At 45.2% G+C, this 15,784-nt stretch overlaps 2 protein-coding genes across 4 annotated transcripts in view; one reads left to right on the top strand and one right to left on the bottom strand.

Moving 5' to 3' along the window:
- STAT1 (signal transducer and activator of transcription 1) overlaps positions 1–3,758 on the top strand; it is a gene marked incomplete at its 3' end in the record, with an annotated part of 39,462 nt that extends 35,704 nt beyond the window's left edge. For 2 of the 3 annotated variants that reach the window (XM_080933374.1, XM_080933375.1), the window contains exon 24: positions 276–390. In XM_080933374.1, the coding sequence (XP_080789500.1) occupies positions 276–390 (115 nt within the window). Of the gene's footprint in view, positions 1–275; positions 391–2,338 lie in introns of those variants that run through there. The other variant, XM_080933376.1, reaches the window with a different exon arrangement.
- Positions 3,759–6,124: 2,366 nt separating this feature from the next.
- The window catches only part of GLS (glutaminase), a 65,548-nt gene continuing 55,888 nt past the window's right edge, over positions 6,125–15,784 (bottom strand). The window contains exons 15-18 of the mRNA XM_080933471.1: positions 11,720–11,781; positions 11,003–11,079; positions 10,852–10,915; positions 6,125–8,790 (exon numbers count right to left, since the gene is read on the bottom strand). Of these exons, the coding sequence (XP_080789597.1) occupies positions 8,634–8,790; positions 10,852–10,915; positions 11,003–11,079; positions 11,720–11,781 (360 nt within the window). The 3' untranslated portion in view covers positions 6,125–8,633. The remainder of the gene's footprint in view (positions 8,791–10,851; positions 10,916–11,002; positions 11,080–11,719; positions 11,782–15,784) is intronic.

Below are 15,784 nucleotides of genomic sequence, written 5' to 3'. Positions count from 1 at the left end.
CTTCTCTGTCCAGGGTGAGCCTCGAGAGTCCATCACCCCAGGACACGTTCACACTGAGGCTCCCCAGGCAGTAGTGGTGTAGGCTTCAGTCTGGAAATTCAAGTGTGTCTATCCCAAGGGGCTGGGCCGGGGATGTAAACCTCCCATGATCTGCACTCTGTGAGATGTGTTATAAAGTGTGCGTTTTTCTGAAACAGTGTGAAGTGATCAGTCTCAGCTTGTACCGTGGCCTACATAACTCCAGTGCTGACACTGCCCTCTCCTCTCTGTTCCAGCCACCCTTCCAGACTTCAGACCACAGAAAACCTGCTTCCCATGTCTCCAGAGGAGTTCGATGAGATGTCTCGGATAGTAGGCTCTGAGTTTGACAGTATGGTAAGTAGTGTGTGAAAACCTGAGGCAGGCTGGTACTGCATCACATCTGAAGTCGGCCTCAAGGAGCGCAGAAAAGGCCTCCTCCTCCTTCTCCTCCTCTTTCTTTTGATAACCCTGTGTTTAAGCTCACTTCATCACACTCACATAGAAAGGTCTGGCTGGGTATAAATTTCACACACTAAGGGGTCAAGGATGTTTTCAGAGGCAGACATTTCTCTGTGGCTGCTGTTTCTACCCACTTATCTTTGGGAAGGACGGATGCCTGTGGGTTACATTGACTCCACACTACCTAGCAGTGGTAAACAGTTCTGCCTGTGTTATATCTGGGCACTAATTCCGTCTGCCAGCTTCTGAGGCTAACAAAGGCTTCGGCAGAATGGATGGCTCAGAGGACTTACTGTCTAAATGGAAACATGCTTGCAAAAGAGAAAAATCTTCTTTTGGGAGAATGTTTTTCAGCAGATTAAATAGTACCATTTGTCTTTCAGCCCAAAACCCTTCATCCCATGGGTTTTGTTTGGGTGACCGGAGGTTTGCTGATGCTGATTTTAAGCCGTTTTCCACATGGAAGCTGTCCAGTGCGTTTATCAAAGCTTGCTTCCAAAAATAATTCTCTTAGCTACCGCAGACCTTTCTTTAGCACCACGTGCTTAGTGCAGAGCACAACCGTGTTCAGTAGTGAGAGGGAGGGTCAGAGGAGGAGATGGGAGAGAGGGTACAGAATCATGGGTAAAGCTTTGTGCGCACACGTTCGTGTGCTGGGTGTTTCTCTTGTGCGACTTTGACTGTGTTCTTCACCTCACCAAGCACACTACAAATCTTAGAGAATGCCTTCTCATAGCTTTCTGACTCTTGAGAGTTGATAGTGTGATTATAAAACATAAGATGAGACACTGGTCCATGTAACCCAGCCCCTGTTACCTCACTGTGAAGGGTTTTGTAAGTCTCATATGAAAATGGAGTCATGGTGAAACTTGATTCAGAAAACATAAAATAGATCAAAGGGTCCAAAGCACAGGGTGAGCTTTTACACCGCCTTGTTCAGAAAATCACCTTTACTGTTGATGGGCCGTGCTTGTCAAGTCTCCCATGAACCCAGCAGTCTGTCTGCGCCTGTTTGTGACGGCAGTGCCGGGTGAGGACCTGTCATCACTGTTGCAGTCTGTGACGTAAAGAAGTAAGCGCTGAGTGCCTCTGTTTGTGCAAAGAGCACTGCTTTCAGTATGGCTCAGGGTGACACCAATGGGCCTTTTACACTTACAAACAAATTCCAGGAAATGGGTTTGTAGTCTTTGGACACCCCATGTAGCTCTTCTATTCTGGTGGGTTTTTTTTTTTGCTTAATCTATGGAATTGATACATAAAGATATCCAGATACAATAAATTAGCATGTAACAAATGTCCACTCATCACAGTAGTCTCCAGGTGAACCCCCCACCCCACAATCTCAGGGACTCCAGCAGAGGCCCCGCTCTCCTTAGACAAGGAAACAATGAGACTGGCCTGTCAAATCTCTGTAACTCCACCACAATGTGCTCTGTTTGCAACCTTTTTCTTGACTTCTAACATTTGCTTTTGGAATTGGAGCATGTGAGCGAAGTGAGATGATTTATTTTGCTTACCCAGTGGCCTTTAAGGGAGAGTCATCATTCCCCGCTCCCCCTCTGGCTCAGCATTCCCTCACACTAGTTCTGAATGAGCTGATTTGCCATACTGCTGTCCCAGACTTGCAGAACAGCAGAAAGCTTTATATAGTCTGTCTGGGTTGAGTCACAAAATTAATCCAGCAGGCCAGACAGTAATAATCCATCAGGTGGTGTGAAAGGCCCTTCTGGTTCCATGAGGGTAGTTGGCCGTAGGAGGCACTTTCCTGCCCTCCACTCTAGGAAGGGTGTGGTGGGAAATACATGAATCACATGTCCTAAAGTCTGTGTAACGAACCTAACTACGTTTTCTTTTGCAGATGAGCACAGTGTAAACACGAATTTCTCTCTTCTCTGGTGACATCTTTCTTCCCACCCGTGATCCCTTCCTGCTACCGATCCTCTACACGCTGTATCTCTAGGGAAATGCAAGAAAGAGCAGCACATTTGTCGCACCCTATTGATACCAAGTGGATATTTCTCTGATTAGAAATCTGTTACTCTGAAGGACTTCACGCATCTTACTGAGGGTGAAATGGAAAGTCACGTATGCGGAGTGGATTTTGTAAACAAAAGCAAGAGATCTGCCCCAAAGAATTGGAGTATTTTGGGAAAGGTGAGAACAGTAACTTCAGTAATGCTCTTTAATCGGTGCCCAGTCATCAGACATGATTGGAAAGACACATAGGGGAGGGACCTTGGTGATGTGGGAGTATTTCTGTTCCGGGAGATACTGGCATGTCCCTCTCTCCTTTGTGGCTGGACATCTCCCATCGTTTTACATATGGCACAGTTCAAAGTTAACCTTAGATGCAATGATATATCAGACTGTAGTGGACACCCTTCATCTGAGTGAGAAGAAATCAGGTGCGTTCCTTATATCAGCTTCTGCACTGGCCATGTTAATCTGAAGTCACGGTTGCTCTCTTCAGGGTTAGCTTTGTTGGTGTTAAACAAAACTAAACACAGTAGGAGCGAGAACATTTTCTTGAGTACGCTCTTCAGTCTGTACTCCACCAAGCTAAATGGGTTTTGTTGTCTTTTTGGTCATCGGTTGAATAAAATTGTCTGTGCTTGCACATCGAGGGGGGTAGCATTCTTAAGGCATTTTTTTTTTTTAGTTGAAATTACAGATATAGGTAAACCCAGCAGTTTAACTCATGTTCTTTAATGGGCTGACTTTATTGTTTCTAGCTGGTTGACTTAACTAGCCATAAACTTGGAAAAAGCAGTATCTACTTGAATCATTAGCCAAATAGGAGCATCAGTAACTTTAAAGCATTCCCTATAAATGCACTGAAAACCAGTGGTTCCACGGTCTGCCCTGTGTTTTGTCACCTCTTTGAGGGGTGACATTCTGTGGCACGCACTGTTGTTTACTTTCCTCAGTGATAGGAGCACAGCCTGGTGGTTCCGGTCTTGGGTTGGTTTTTCTGACACAGACTGCTGTCCAAGCAGCTGCAGCCAGAGCATTGTCCCAGAACCCTTTGTTTTATTTTGGTGAAGATCAGTCCACCTTACAGCCCAAGTGTGTTCCTCAGTGTGAGCACCGGAGAAGCAGAGGCCTCCCCTCTTTTCATGTCAAAATGAAATGACCAAGAAACAAAACCAAGTTTCTAAAGGCTGACACCTAATCATTGCTTACATGGTTGTTGCGGTAACAGTTTGTTACGGAAACAGTTTGTTACGATTTCATTCTGTTGAACTAGCCAAGACTTTAAAATTTAAAATTATGTTAGTTTCCTATGATTATTTAATATAAAGATATTTAAGACATCTAGTGTTGTGAGTTGGTTTAATATATATCTCATTTATGTATCAGTCCTATTTTAAGTGCTTTTATATTTTATGTATATGGGTGTTTTATCTGAATGTATGGACACCAGAAGACACTGGATCTCATGAGACTACAGTCAAATGGGACCACAGTCAGAGGCAATTGTGAGGCCATGTGGGTGCTGGGAATTGAACTCAGGGCCTCTGGAAAAACAGCCAGTGCTCTTAACTGCTGAACCATCTCTCATATCCATCCTATTTTAAAGGAAGACTGATATTTTCCAAGTGTCACCCTTGCTTACAATCTTGCAGTCACAGAAATGATGGCAGTTTAAGGTAGATCAGTGGGCAGGCACAGTGGTGAGGCCACTTGTGAGGTAGAGCATAGGGCTCAGGAGTTTAATTAAGGTCATTCTACGTGATCAAGTTCAAGGCCAGCCGGGCTACAGGAGGTCACACTAAGTCAGTGGAAGACATCCACATCCACGCTTAGATAGCTGTTATAAGAAGTCACCAAGCATGCCCTAGTGTAAGGATATTTGTGTGCTTGAGTATGGCTAGGGTGGCATTTTCTAAGTACACAGTATATATGTAGCACCTGGCATAGACTGATTTAGGGACTTCCTGAGGTGGCATTACCTAAATTGACTGCCTGCAAATTCCTATGGAATGAAGGAATGTTACAGTAAACAGAACAGATCTGTGACATCTGACTGCCCCAGGGGAGCACCAGGCAAAGCTGGAAAGCTTCTTGAATGTTCTTTCACCTACTTTTGGAGCTGGGAGGCCATCCCCCACTGAAGGCATCTTTTGTTTAAGATGTAGCCATTTATTCCTCAAATATGTTGAGTACCTGCCTTGAACCAGGCACTATTCTAGAAGTGTGGACTCCTAAGAGGAACGCTCCACTGTCGTAGATGGAAGATGTTCTAAGACACTGCATCACATGTTCAGCACAGTCACTTTGCCCATTAAAGTTTCATAGAGATTTTGTGAAGCAAAAATAGCAAAAAAGGAGCTTGGGAGATGGGCCAGCAGTTTAAAGAGCACTTGTTGCCCTTGCAGTAGATCTAGGTACACCAGTCCAGCACCCACGAGGCTCACAATCATTTATGACTCCAGTTGTAGGGGATCTGACACCTTCTTCTGACCCCCATGGGCCTCAGGCACTCACGTGTACATGCACACACATGCAAAACATTTATACACACAGTCTAATTTTTGAACTAGTCAAAAGCTACCGACAATGTAAATATTATAGAAAAACAGACACAACATCCAAGAAATAAAATTTAAACTGACTGTGGGAAGCTGAGGCTACTTAGTATCGTCTGCAGCTTTGACAGTTCAGGGATACTGTAACTTTGGGTTGTGTATATTTTACTCAGACTTTCAAGGATCTACATGAACTATTGTAGAAAAATAATCATAATTTATTAAAATTATCCTGAGAGCACAAAGTAAAGCTCTGCAAAGCTGTATCGTACTTTATAATGCTGGGACACCTAATTCCCCATTGTTGGTACTGGCAACTTTCCCCCATTTTTGTCTAGAAATGAAGTCATGATATTTTAGAGTCATGACTGTGTAGCTTCCTAGTGGACTTTCTGCTGATCACCTAAAAGGCATCAAGAGGCATGGCTAGCCCATGAGATCCAGTGTCAGGTCACACCTTGTTGAAGGAACTCACCTGAGAGGCTTTAGCTTGCAGTTGTGAGCCAATACGGGTAAGTGAAGATGGTAGCTGTAACTGTGTTAGGGTCAGGGAGAGAATATGGGAGTAAGAGTTCCATCGCGTGGTCTGCTCTCGGGTCCCATCTTCATCAGTTAGAGAATCTCACAGGCCATTTCAAGTTCTAAAACATCAGAATAGAGATGGCCTGACACAGCCCCTATAATCAGGTAGCTTTGAGGAAATATAACTTCCGTAGATGAAGATGGGATTGGTGTGGCGTGCACCTAACTGCTGTGGAGTTTACACCTAAGAGGAAGGGCTTCACCAGGGAGCAGGGCTTTGGGGCACTGGAAATGAAAGCAGGTGAGGAATTGAGGGGAGCTGCGAGCTAGTGCAACTCAGTCCCGGTGTGATTGGTGTGACCGGTGTGATCGCCGTGGCACAGTTCTAGAGGACTGGGCTAGCCTGTCCACCACTAACCTTCACACCTGGGTCCTCAGTTCTCATCTTGGTCCTGTGGCCCAGACTTCCCACCCGATTCTATGTGCCTGGCTCACAGCAGGCTGGATGTAAACCAGCTATAGACTTCCAACCCAACAGCACAGAGAAAACCTTAGCTATTAAAAAAAAATCATTTCTTACAGCTTGTTTTCAATACACATTTATTATGCTGTAAAAAGCAACACTACTTGATCTCATTTTAAAATAAATATTTCCCAATTTCAGAATACTTACAATTTATAGTTTTAAGATTTCAGTTTGGGAAATGTTAGAAGTAAATACATTCATAGCTGTTGACTCCCCGGCAGGGACCTAAATCAAGCATCAGGTTATCGAGTCCCTGACAGACATCTGGATCAACAGTAAATCCAGCTTCTGCAGCTAAAGTGCCTGTAGGCAGCAGTGGGGTGTAGCCTATCACCAGACAGGGGTTGTCAGAACCAAGACAGCAGAAACAATGGTATAAAAAGACCTGCAAAGCAACATGATCGCATAATGGTTCTGTGGTACAGAAAAATTACCTAAGATTGTAAAGCCAAAACAAACGTATCTTTGGAGTTTACTGATGGCAGCGGTTAGCAGCTCATTCACACACGTACAGGGTCCTTGTTATTGTCAGCCAGTAGCAAACAAGCAGGGTAAGACCTGGCAGAGGAAAAAGAGCATACTCAACCAAGCCACAAAGACCGCACAAAACAGCACTGAGCCGAGAAAAGAAAACATTTGTGTCAAATAATATACAAAACCATTATCAGAGGGGATCCTCAAAGCCACTGGCAATATCTAAGTCACACGCTGAATCACGAAAGAGCCGGCTGCTATTGAATTAACAACATTTTCTCTGCTGATTCCAGTAAGACATGTTCACCCCTTAACTTAGGAGGCTTTGTCCCTGTGTAGGATGCTCCAAGTACCACCTATCTACCTATCCCCAGGGGTGTGGGAGAAGGAACACAGTGACAGGGCTGGCTGCCTACCCGTCATCCTCCCCACAGATGCTGGAACTTAGGAACACGTTTATGGTACCTGTCTCTGTGAAGAGACATTAACTAGTTTCATCAAGGGGGGGGTGCTGGCTAGGGAATGGAAGGGATGACTGAAACAGGATCAAAGAAGTCGGAGGTTACCAGGGTGATTAATGAGCCACCAGTCATGAAGCTTGGATGCAAACAGTGCATTGAGGGTCACGGAAGTGTTACTGTGGTAACCATGAGTATCTTTGTAGTTGAGAATTTCACTTATTTCACAAAGCAGCTTCCAAGAATGTGTGTGTATGTGTGTGAGTGTGCGTGTGTGCATGTGTGTGTATGTGAGTGTGTGTATGTGTGTGCATGTGTGTGTATAAGTGTGTGTGCATGCGTGTTCGCACAAGTATGCTTAATATCAGAAGTCCTCACTAGCATACCCTTCACCTCTTGAAGGTATGATAGGGTACAGTGTGTGGGACTCCTAGACAATTATGTTCTTTGTAAGGTCGCTTTTACCTGTTATCCAAGTTAATCATAAATCACCTTTCCAAAACAAAGAGATGGTGGGTCTAACTTTAAAATGAAGTGTTTTTTTTCGTATTGAACAGTATAGCCCACCAAGAGTCAGGCAGTAGTGGAAGAGATGGTACCTGGGCCTCACTAAGGAATGCCACCTCGATGCACACATTGGACAGCAGGGTTAAAAGTAAATGTTATTTGTAGCTTTTCCTAAATATATCACTATAACTTTGGTAACTGAATGTTTTTCTCAATTTTTCTTTATTGTAGAAGCTGAAAAGAATTTATAAGTGTACTTTACTTTAAAGTGTACTTTACTTTATTTATAAGTGTACTTTATCACTGTCTTTACTCTTAAGACTGATGACTAATTTAGATATCTTCCTTAGATAAAGGGCCAAGCTCCACCTCTGATGGTAGAAATGTGAGTCTTGATGGCTTGCTGAGGAAACATGAAAACTGCATAGTAGGGCAGCACTCTCTTCCCCAGCTGGGGGACCGACAGCTACACACCACAGAGAGGCTGGCCTCAGCGTTGTATGGAAGTGTCAAAGTGCTAGAACTACAGTCACACATACATTTTGGTCACCAAACATATCTTAGTAGATTCCCTGATAAAATCTAATCAGAACCAGCATATTCTATGAACAGTTAGTAATAACTACTTTAATATTTAAAGAGTCACACTGTAAAGTGAGGGTGATAGACATTTTAAACACTCAACCATACAAGTGCAATGGTCTCTCAAACACCCAAACTAAACCTATATTTAAAGTCTTAAAGATCACACTATTTTCTCCTAATGACAGCATCGCCCTTGTGGACAGACTGTACAAAAAAGCTCAATCCTAAGTGCATATGAGCATATCATCACCAGGGCTTGAAAATTTACAAAACACACACCATGAAAATCACACAGTTCGCTAGCATCGGTAACTACTCTTTGACATCAAGTCACAATGCACGAGGTAACTATTGCTCACATTATGAAGGGAGGCTGCTTCATTTCCCCCAAAGAACTCAGATTTGTCGTGTGCGCACAAGGAAGGAAGCTCCGGTAACACTGCAGTGACAGATGTTGTAAATACACATTATACCAGATAGAAATACACATGTTCTCCATAATCATGTTCCACAATTACTAGGTAAGTAATGTAAGTCTTGGGATGCAGACCATTATAACAACCCATCGAGATTCTTGTGGACAGTCTGGTTTTCCTTTCCATCATCGGAGTCCCCTTGAGGTGTGTACTGAACTTGGTATTCCTGGAGGATTTTAAAAACATCATGGTGTCCAAAGTGTAGTGCTTCATCCATGGGGGTGTTGTTCCACCTACAGCACAACAGACAGGGTATTAGTCAAGTAACTATTACCCAGAGATGGTGGCCCAGCACACCAGTAGCACCCCAGGCTTCCGATCCAAGCTCCGTGGCTGTTTACATCTATACTTGAGCAGCATTACAAGTGAGACCCCCCCTCCCCAAGAGACACAGCAGTTCTCAGAAGTCAGACACTGGTCTGAGAGAGACGTCCTAGTAATGAAGTCTGGGGTGACTTCTATGAAAAGATCCCGTTTCTTCATCCAAGTGCTAAATGAGGGGCCTTTGTAAAGCCAGGTCTACTGTTGACCAATATTTAAAACCTCAAGCAGTGTAACATCACCCTAACCTGTCACAGGACACACCTGTCCCTGTGAATTCCAAAGTCACAGCAGACCCTAAATCTTTAGGTTTTCACTAGCTTCATGGCATTAAATGCACATTAGATGAACAGGATGTGCCCAGAGGAAGTGACCCTTTCTTCAGAGCCAGGAAGGGAAGGAAGCTGCAGGCTCAACTGGCCCACTGCCTGATCAGAACTCCCAGTCCACACTGGGTGCTGCTAGGAGGGGGTTCAGAGACAAGCAGAGCTGCAGCTGAGAAGGCCAGGCGTGCTCCTCAGCCGCTGGCTCCTGTCCTACAGCCCGGCTTTTGCCTCCTTCCATCATTCTGTGTCCGCACAGAACCCTCCACCTTCTTACTAGAGCCAATGTGAAGCCAGAAAGTGTTTAATTCCCCATTTTAAATGTTTCTGGTGGCCTGCTCTTAATTTTTAAAATCAGGTAAGTAAAACTTTACGTCTCTGTTTCTCAAGAAACAGCTGACTTCCTGCTTTTCCCCTTCTGAGTGGCTCTAACAGGATCAATTTTTGTGTCAGCCTTTGGGAAAACCACCAGGCCGTCATCTTTGCATCTCTTCCTCAACATGAGGAAAAGCCTGCCTGTGACAAATACAGCGTTCCACTCTTGCCGTTTTATAATGCAGGAGACGCTGATCTGTGTGATGGGAAAACACATGGCTTCATTTCTGGACTAGGTGAACACACGTTTACCAAGGTATTTAACTATCTTTTGTCTGCGAGATGAAAAACATCTACTTCTACATTCTCTAAGGCCAACTTGGAATTCACATATAAACATTTCCTATATATATAATATATATATAATATATATATTATATATAATATATATTAAGTAGTGTCTGAATTGAGTTATAAACCTGGGAGACACTTTTCAGTTTTTCACTCTGGAAACCTGGTGGGCTCGGATGCTGGGTAGAGAGGAGGGCTGTCAGCTACCTTGAGATTCTGGGGGACGACCACATAGCTGATCAGTCGGGTTGTCGCTAAGCACAGGGATGGAGACGGAGCCCACAGTGACCACCTCACACACTGCTGACAAATCCCAGGTACCGATGCTGTGGTTGTCAGTTTTTGGTAAGCAGACTTAATATTCCAACCAACTAGCTGGAGACAGTCAACGTGCTCTAAACTCTGCATCTCTTAGGCTTCATTCCGAACCACATATCGAACAGCACTAAGTACGGCCCCATCGCACTCTTCTGAGCCCCTTCCTTTCAGCTAAACCGATGGCTCAGCCATTCCACTTCAAGATGGCATGCTAGGCACCGCCCTCTCCTGGGCCAGGGGAGAAGCACAGGGGGCCAGAGTGTTCTAGGCAGTCCTTCGCTCTCCCTCATTCATGCCTTCAGATCTCTCCTCCATGGACTATTTCATGTCCAACTCCCACAAAGCCTTCTAAAAGCAACCGCAACAAATCCCAAGAAACAGCAGCACACTCAGGATTGGTTCCCTCACAAACGTTCCCACACTTTTGTGTTGTCTATCCTGGGCAGTTAAAAGTTCCCCGAGAACAGAGTCCCCATTTGTACTTAGTGCTGATTGGTCGTCAAATCTGAAATCCTTCAACAAGACACCACCCTTGGATATGGAGCTGGATGTCACTCGGCAGCAAAATTCTGCACGCTACCCTTGCACAACACCATGGATGTAAGCAGCCCTTGACACTCAAACTGTGACTCCGCGACGATGGGAGCTGGTGATATACACACTCACCTGTCCTTGGGGAAAGGGTTTACTTTGCAAGCTTCCAGCAAAAACTTGACAACTTCAACATGACCTACATTCCCCAAAACACATAAAAAAATGTATTTTAGTCGTGAGTAGAATCTCGGCCTGTGAAAGCGGTGAGTGGTTCATGTGTTACCTTCTGCAGCAGCAACATGGAGGGCTGTTCTGGAGTCGTAGTCACGCTGCTCCATGTCCATGGCCGACAAAGCGAATCTGAAATTCATAAATAGCTAATTTATCACCAATAATCATAAACCACTACATTAGTTCAGTGGTAACATGTCCTCCACCAGTTCCATCAGGTTCCCTGTGCCACGTGGCTGCTCTTCCTTAGCTTTGCTACTTTGGAGTAGGATAAACAACTGTCTCTCCCAGAACCACGTTCCATCCCTTTAGCGGCACACACGCATTAAAAGGGCAGAGACGCCCACAGCGAAGCTACGTTTCCAGGATGACTCCCAGTCTTCAACCCACTTGCCTGCAGTAGACGTAAGTGGATTCTAGACGTCAGCTGAGCCGTATCTAATTTAAAGGTCAGTGGCAACTCTGACAGGGAACTCATGCTCACTACCCAGTCGTTCGAGGCCTTTCCAATCCCGGTAACATGTACAACACCAGACATCCTGGCTCCTACCTCATCAGAGATGTCACAACAAACCACTAGCCAGCTAGTGGGCTAGTTACTTCAGAGATCTCGGCAGGTCTGATACACTGGGAGTGGGGGAGGGGTAGTATATATCTTGCTTGGGTAACTTTTGTTAGAGGGGTCAGTGAAACTTTAACCTTAAGACAGCTGCTTGACCAGATGCACCATCAAACACCAAAAGTCCGTGTGTCTACCCTGCCCGCATACCTTCGGAGGGCAGACACATCTCCAGTATACGCAGCAAACAGAAGGTTTATCACCGACTTTACCTGTGGACAGAGAAAAGTCAGATGTTTGTGGGACAAAGAAAATGAGGCCATTGCCATATAAGTTTCCATGTGCTTTGAAGACTTCAGCTGGACTGATCAGATGTCATCCCAGACACATGTCTAAAAACACGCATGGCCTTAACCAAGACCGATAGAAAATTAAGTAGTAAGATACACATGGAAAAAAAAAGAATATCGACACAGTGCGGAAGCTTATAACACTGACATCTACGGCGAAGAAAAACTCATGTAGTATGTCTCACTACATTAAACAAGTCTACATAGGTAAAAGTCATCACATAGTAAAACTAACTCAGCCTACATAAACGGCTCATCGCTGCCAGCATCACTGTCCCCTCCCGTTACTGACTTCCTCGTACGTCACCGTAACCTTAAGAACACAGCTGTTCTTCGTTGGGGAATCTTGGCTGTTGCCCAGATGACTGGTGTAAACTGGGGCATGCTCAGAGCCTATGGCACTGCACCAGTCCCTGCTACAGTGTGGTCCACAGCTTAAGGCACATCTGCTGCTGATAGTTTCCTGCTCCTTTTACAGTTAAGCGGAAAAGGGTAGCTGTTCTGAGATGCCCAGTGTTGACCTGCTTTCACTCAGACTGCCGGTCCCCATTTACAGAAAGCCCAGACAGTACTAATCAGACTGCCAAGTAAACACCCTGTAGTCAGCATTTATTCTGATGACTCAAATTCATGGGACTCGGTGGTAGGCACAGGATAGCCCAGGTCTCCAGGAACAAAGCCACAGTTCTGGGACTGCTTCCCTCACGTTATGGCTCCCCGTTCTACAACCTGTGAACATTAAGGCTGATTGCTGAACACCTCTGACATAGCACTGAAAGTGTAGCCTAGAAACTAGCCCAAAAAGGACCATGGAAAGAAGGACCCTATGATTAGATACGTTCCTTAAATTCCCTTATTGGAGATTCATGAGCATGTGGGAATCTGTGGAGGACAGAAGAGGAACATCCCTAACAGCACTCTTTGCTGATGTCATCTCTGAAGCCCATGCCTACCTAGTCAGTATTTCAGCCCACAAACCCTGACAGCCTCTGTGCCTATGCTGCTCCAGAGCTGGGGGAGGGCGGCTCTTGCCAGACTCTAAAAGCATGAGAACATTCCCAGTTGGTTGACTTCGGGCAAGAGGTGTAAAAACAGATTCAGTTAGTCCAGGCGACTTTGAAAGCTCCGCTGGGTTATGAGCCACCACTCATGAATGCAGTGCCTGATGTGTTAAGAAGAGGGCACTGGGTCCACTGGGACCGGGGTTAGAAGCGGAGGGTGCTGTGAATTGGGTCTTCTGTAAGAGCAGGAAGTGCTGCTCACAGAGGACCCATCTCTCCAGCCCAGGACCAGTTCTAATCCCCATCTCTCCTGTGTTACCAGTCGGCTAACTACTAACCACTCACTAACTTCCCACTGTCTGCACTGTTTCTCTTTCCCATTTTCCCACTAGTTCCCTTCATACTCTCTGTAGGCAAAGCCCAGGTTAAAGAACTCCCTGGTGACACTGATTAAAACTGCAGCCAGCCATTGGACTGAGAATGGGGTTCCCAATGAAGGAGCTAGAGAAAGGACTAACGGAGCTGAAGGGGTTTGCAATCCATAGGAATAACTATCAACCAACCAGACCATCCAGAGCCCCCAGGGACTAAACTGTAGGTTGATGTCAACAGTACAGAACAGTAGAGAGTGGGGTGGGGAAAAAGTCTGGAAAAGTGAAAGAGGAGGAGGGGGAGATTCACAAAGAAGCAAGCTGGAAGCAGATGTGAATGTTTCTCTCAGCGCATCTAGATTGATAAGGTTGTTATAATTATTTCTAAGGGTCATTATGGGTCTATTTATCTTATCTAGATGAGCAGTTTGTATCTTTGTCCACTTTGTAAGCTTATTGTGTAGGGGTTTGCAGGTTGAGAATTTAACATATAAACCTGTTTGATAAGTTAATGATTGTGGAGTCATGTTTATACAGGTGGTGGAAGAAAGTGAGTGAAAACAACACATAGGGGCAGAGGAGTGAATGGCACCTGAGATCTTAAGAGGCATGAAGCTGCTAAGTTAGAAATATCCCACAGGTGCCAGCCTTAGTGTGGGATAAAAAGTTAACCACCATCTAATATTTACTGTTATACTAAACCACCAACCAAAGAGTATACATGGAGGGACCTGTGGCTCCAGACGCACATGTAGCAGAGGATGGCATTATTGGGTATCAATGGGAGGAGAGGCTCTTGGTACTGGGAAGGCTGGATGCCCCAGTGTATGGGGAATGCCAGGGAGGGGAGGTGGGAATGGATGGGTGGATGGGTGAGCTCCCTCATAGAAGCAGGAAGAGGAGAGGGGATGGAGGTTTTCAGAAGGGAAACTGGGAAAGAAGATAACATTTGAAATGTAAATAAACAAAATATCCAATAAAAACCTGCACCGACCATATAAAACCCACCTTTAAAACTCTCTATACTCTTAAACAAAATACCATCCCCCTCTACCCATCCTTTCATCCCTGCCTGAGACCAGTCTCACTCCCAAGTCCTTCCTTCAGCTCGCATGCAGTCGTTCAGACTGCTGCCATGCTGCTAGGGTCTTTGCTTCCCCCTCCCTCACTTACGTCTGCTGCAATACACAGAAAAACCCATCATTCAGTAGTTTTCCCTGAAGCTTCCCCTTAGCAGGTACTTTCTGGGTGTGTCTCATCTCGAGAATAGTCTCCAACCCCTGTGAGCAGTGTTCCTGAAGCCCCACTGCCTTTCAAAGTCAGCTCTTCTCTGGTGGCCTCTCATGACTTCTCCCACGACACTGTGGCACCCTGAACAGCTTCTGTTGACCACTGGGCCACTCTGCCTGGCCTTGTGCTACTACAAGAGCTGTCACCAGCCCAGTGGTTTCTGGCACAGCATCCCTCCTGGGATTCCTCCAGGAGAATGATTTCCCTCTCTAGACTTAACATTCAAGATCTGCTCCTACTTTAAAACTCCACATTGCAACTCATGTCCAGATAAGTTTGTTTGTGCTGCCTTTCTCTTCTAGGCTCTCCTAGTCCATGAGACACAGTTCAGCACTTGTTCGTTGTGAACTTCAGAAGTCAGGAGTTGCTGCGCTTGCTTGCTGAATCCTCCACAGGGATGGCTGGTTGAAGCCTGGGAAGGTACCCAGCAGCTGCCTCTCCTACCTAAGTATCCTGTAACAGAGTTTCTGCTGAGGAAGAGGCCTCTGGTAACCCACATCTAGCATAGCACATGCAATTAACCCCCCCCCCAAACATTTACAAAGCAATCACTTTTGAGCGTCCATTACCTAGCTTATCTAGGTCACAGTCTTATCTCAAGTGGAGGACTGTGGCAGCCTATTTAACTCTTATCGTCTAGTCCCCACCCTATTTATCATCTTTGTCCCATTAAATATAAGCTCCATGTGAGTGGAAATCTGCTGTTTTCTTTCCTGACTTGGTCACGGTGTATCTGCTCCATTAATACTGAATTAAGTGAGCATTTTCTTGCACAGAATCAAACATTCAACACTAACACTGCCTTGGGTTTTTGCCCAGCATTTAGGCTTCTTCTGTTTTTCTCTCTTGATTCTGATACAACAGGGTTGGTCTCACTCACTAAGCCCTTGTTTCTGTGCCTGCTTGTCTAGGTGTCTCTATTCCCCTTACTTAGCCCGTTCCCAGTCCTGCCTGCCCTGCCACGGCATTTACCAGGACCCATCATTAGATACCTTTCTTTACAAATCCTGCTCCTTGGCTACAGTGCATTTGTTAAAAATGATCCTTCTTTCCCTTTCTCAATGGCATGCCCTAGGTACCCTATGTGAACACTGATCCAATACTAATAACACTACTGACTAGAAGTAGCCTCCTATATATGCTTCCTTATAGCAATGCCACATATGGCCCTATGGTATATTCACTTTATTTCTTACCTTCTCCACCACAGAAGAAACTTACAGTCTGATGTGCATATATGCATACACCACGTGCCCTTAGTCC

This window comes from Micromys minutus, assembly GCF_963924665.1.
Source record: "Micromys minutus genome assembly, chromosome: 19".
NCBI classification, from domain to species: domain Eukaryota; kingdom Metazoa; phylum Chordata; class Mammalia; order Rodentia; family Muridae; genus Micromys; species Micromys minutus.
This window is presented reverse-complemented; position numbering and strand designations above follow the sequence as displayed.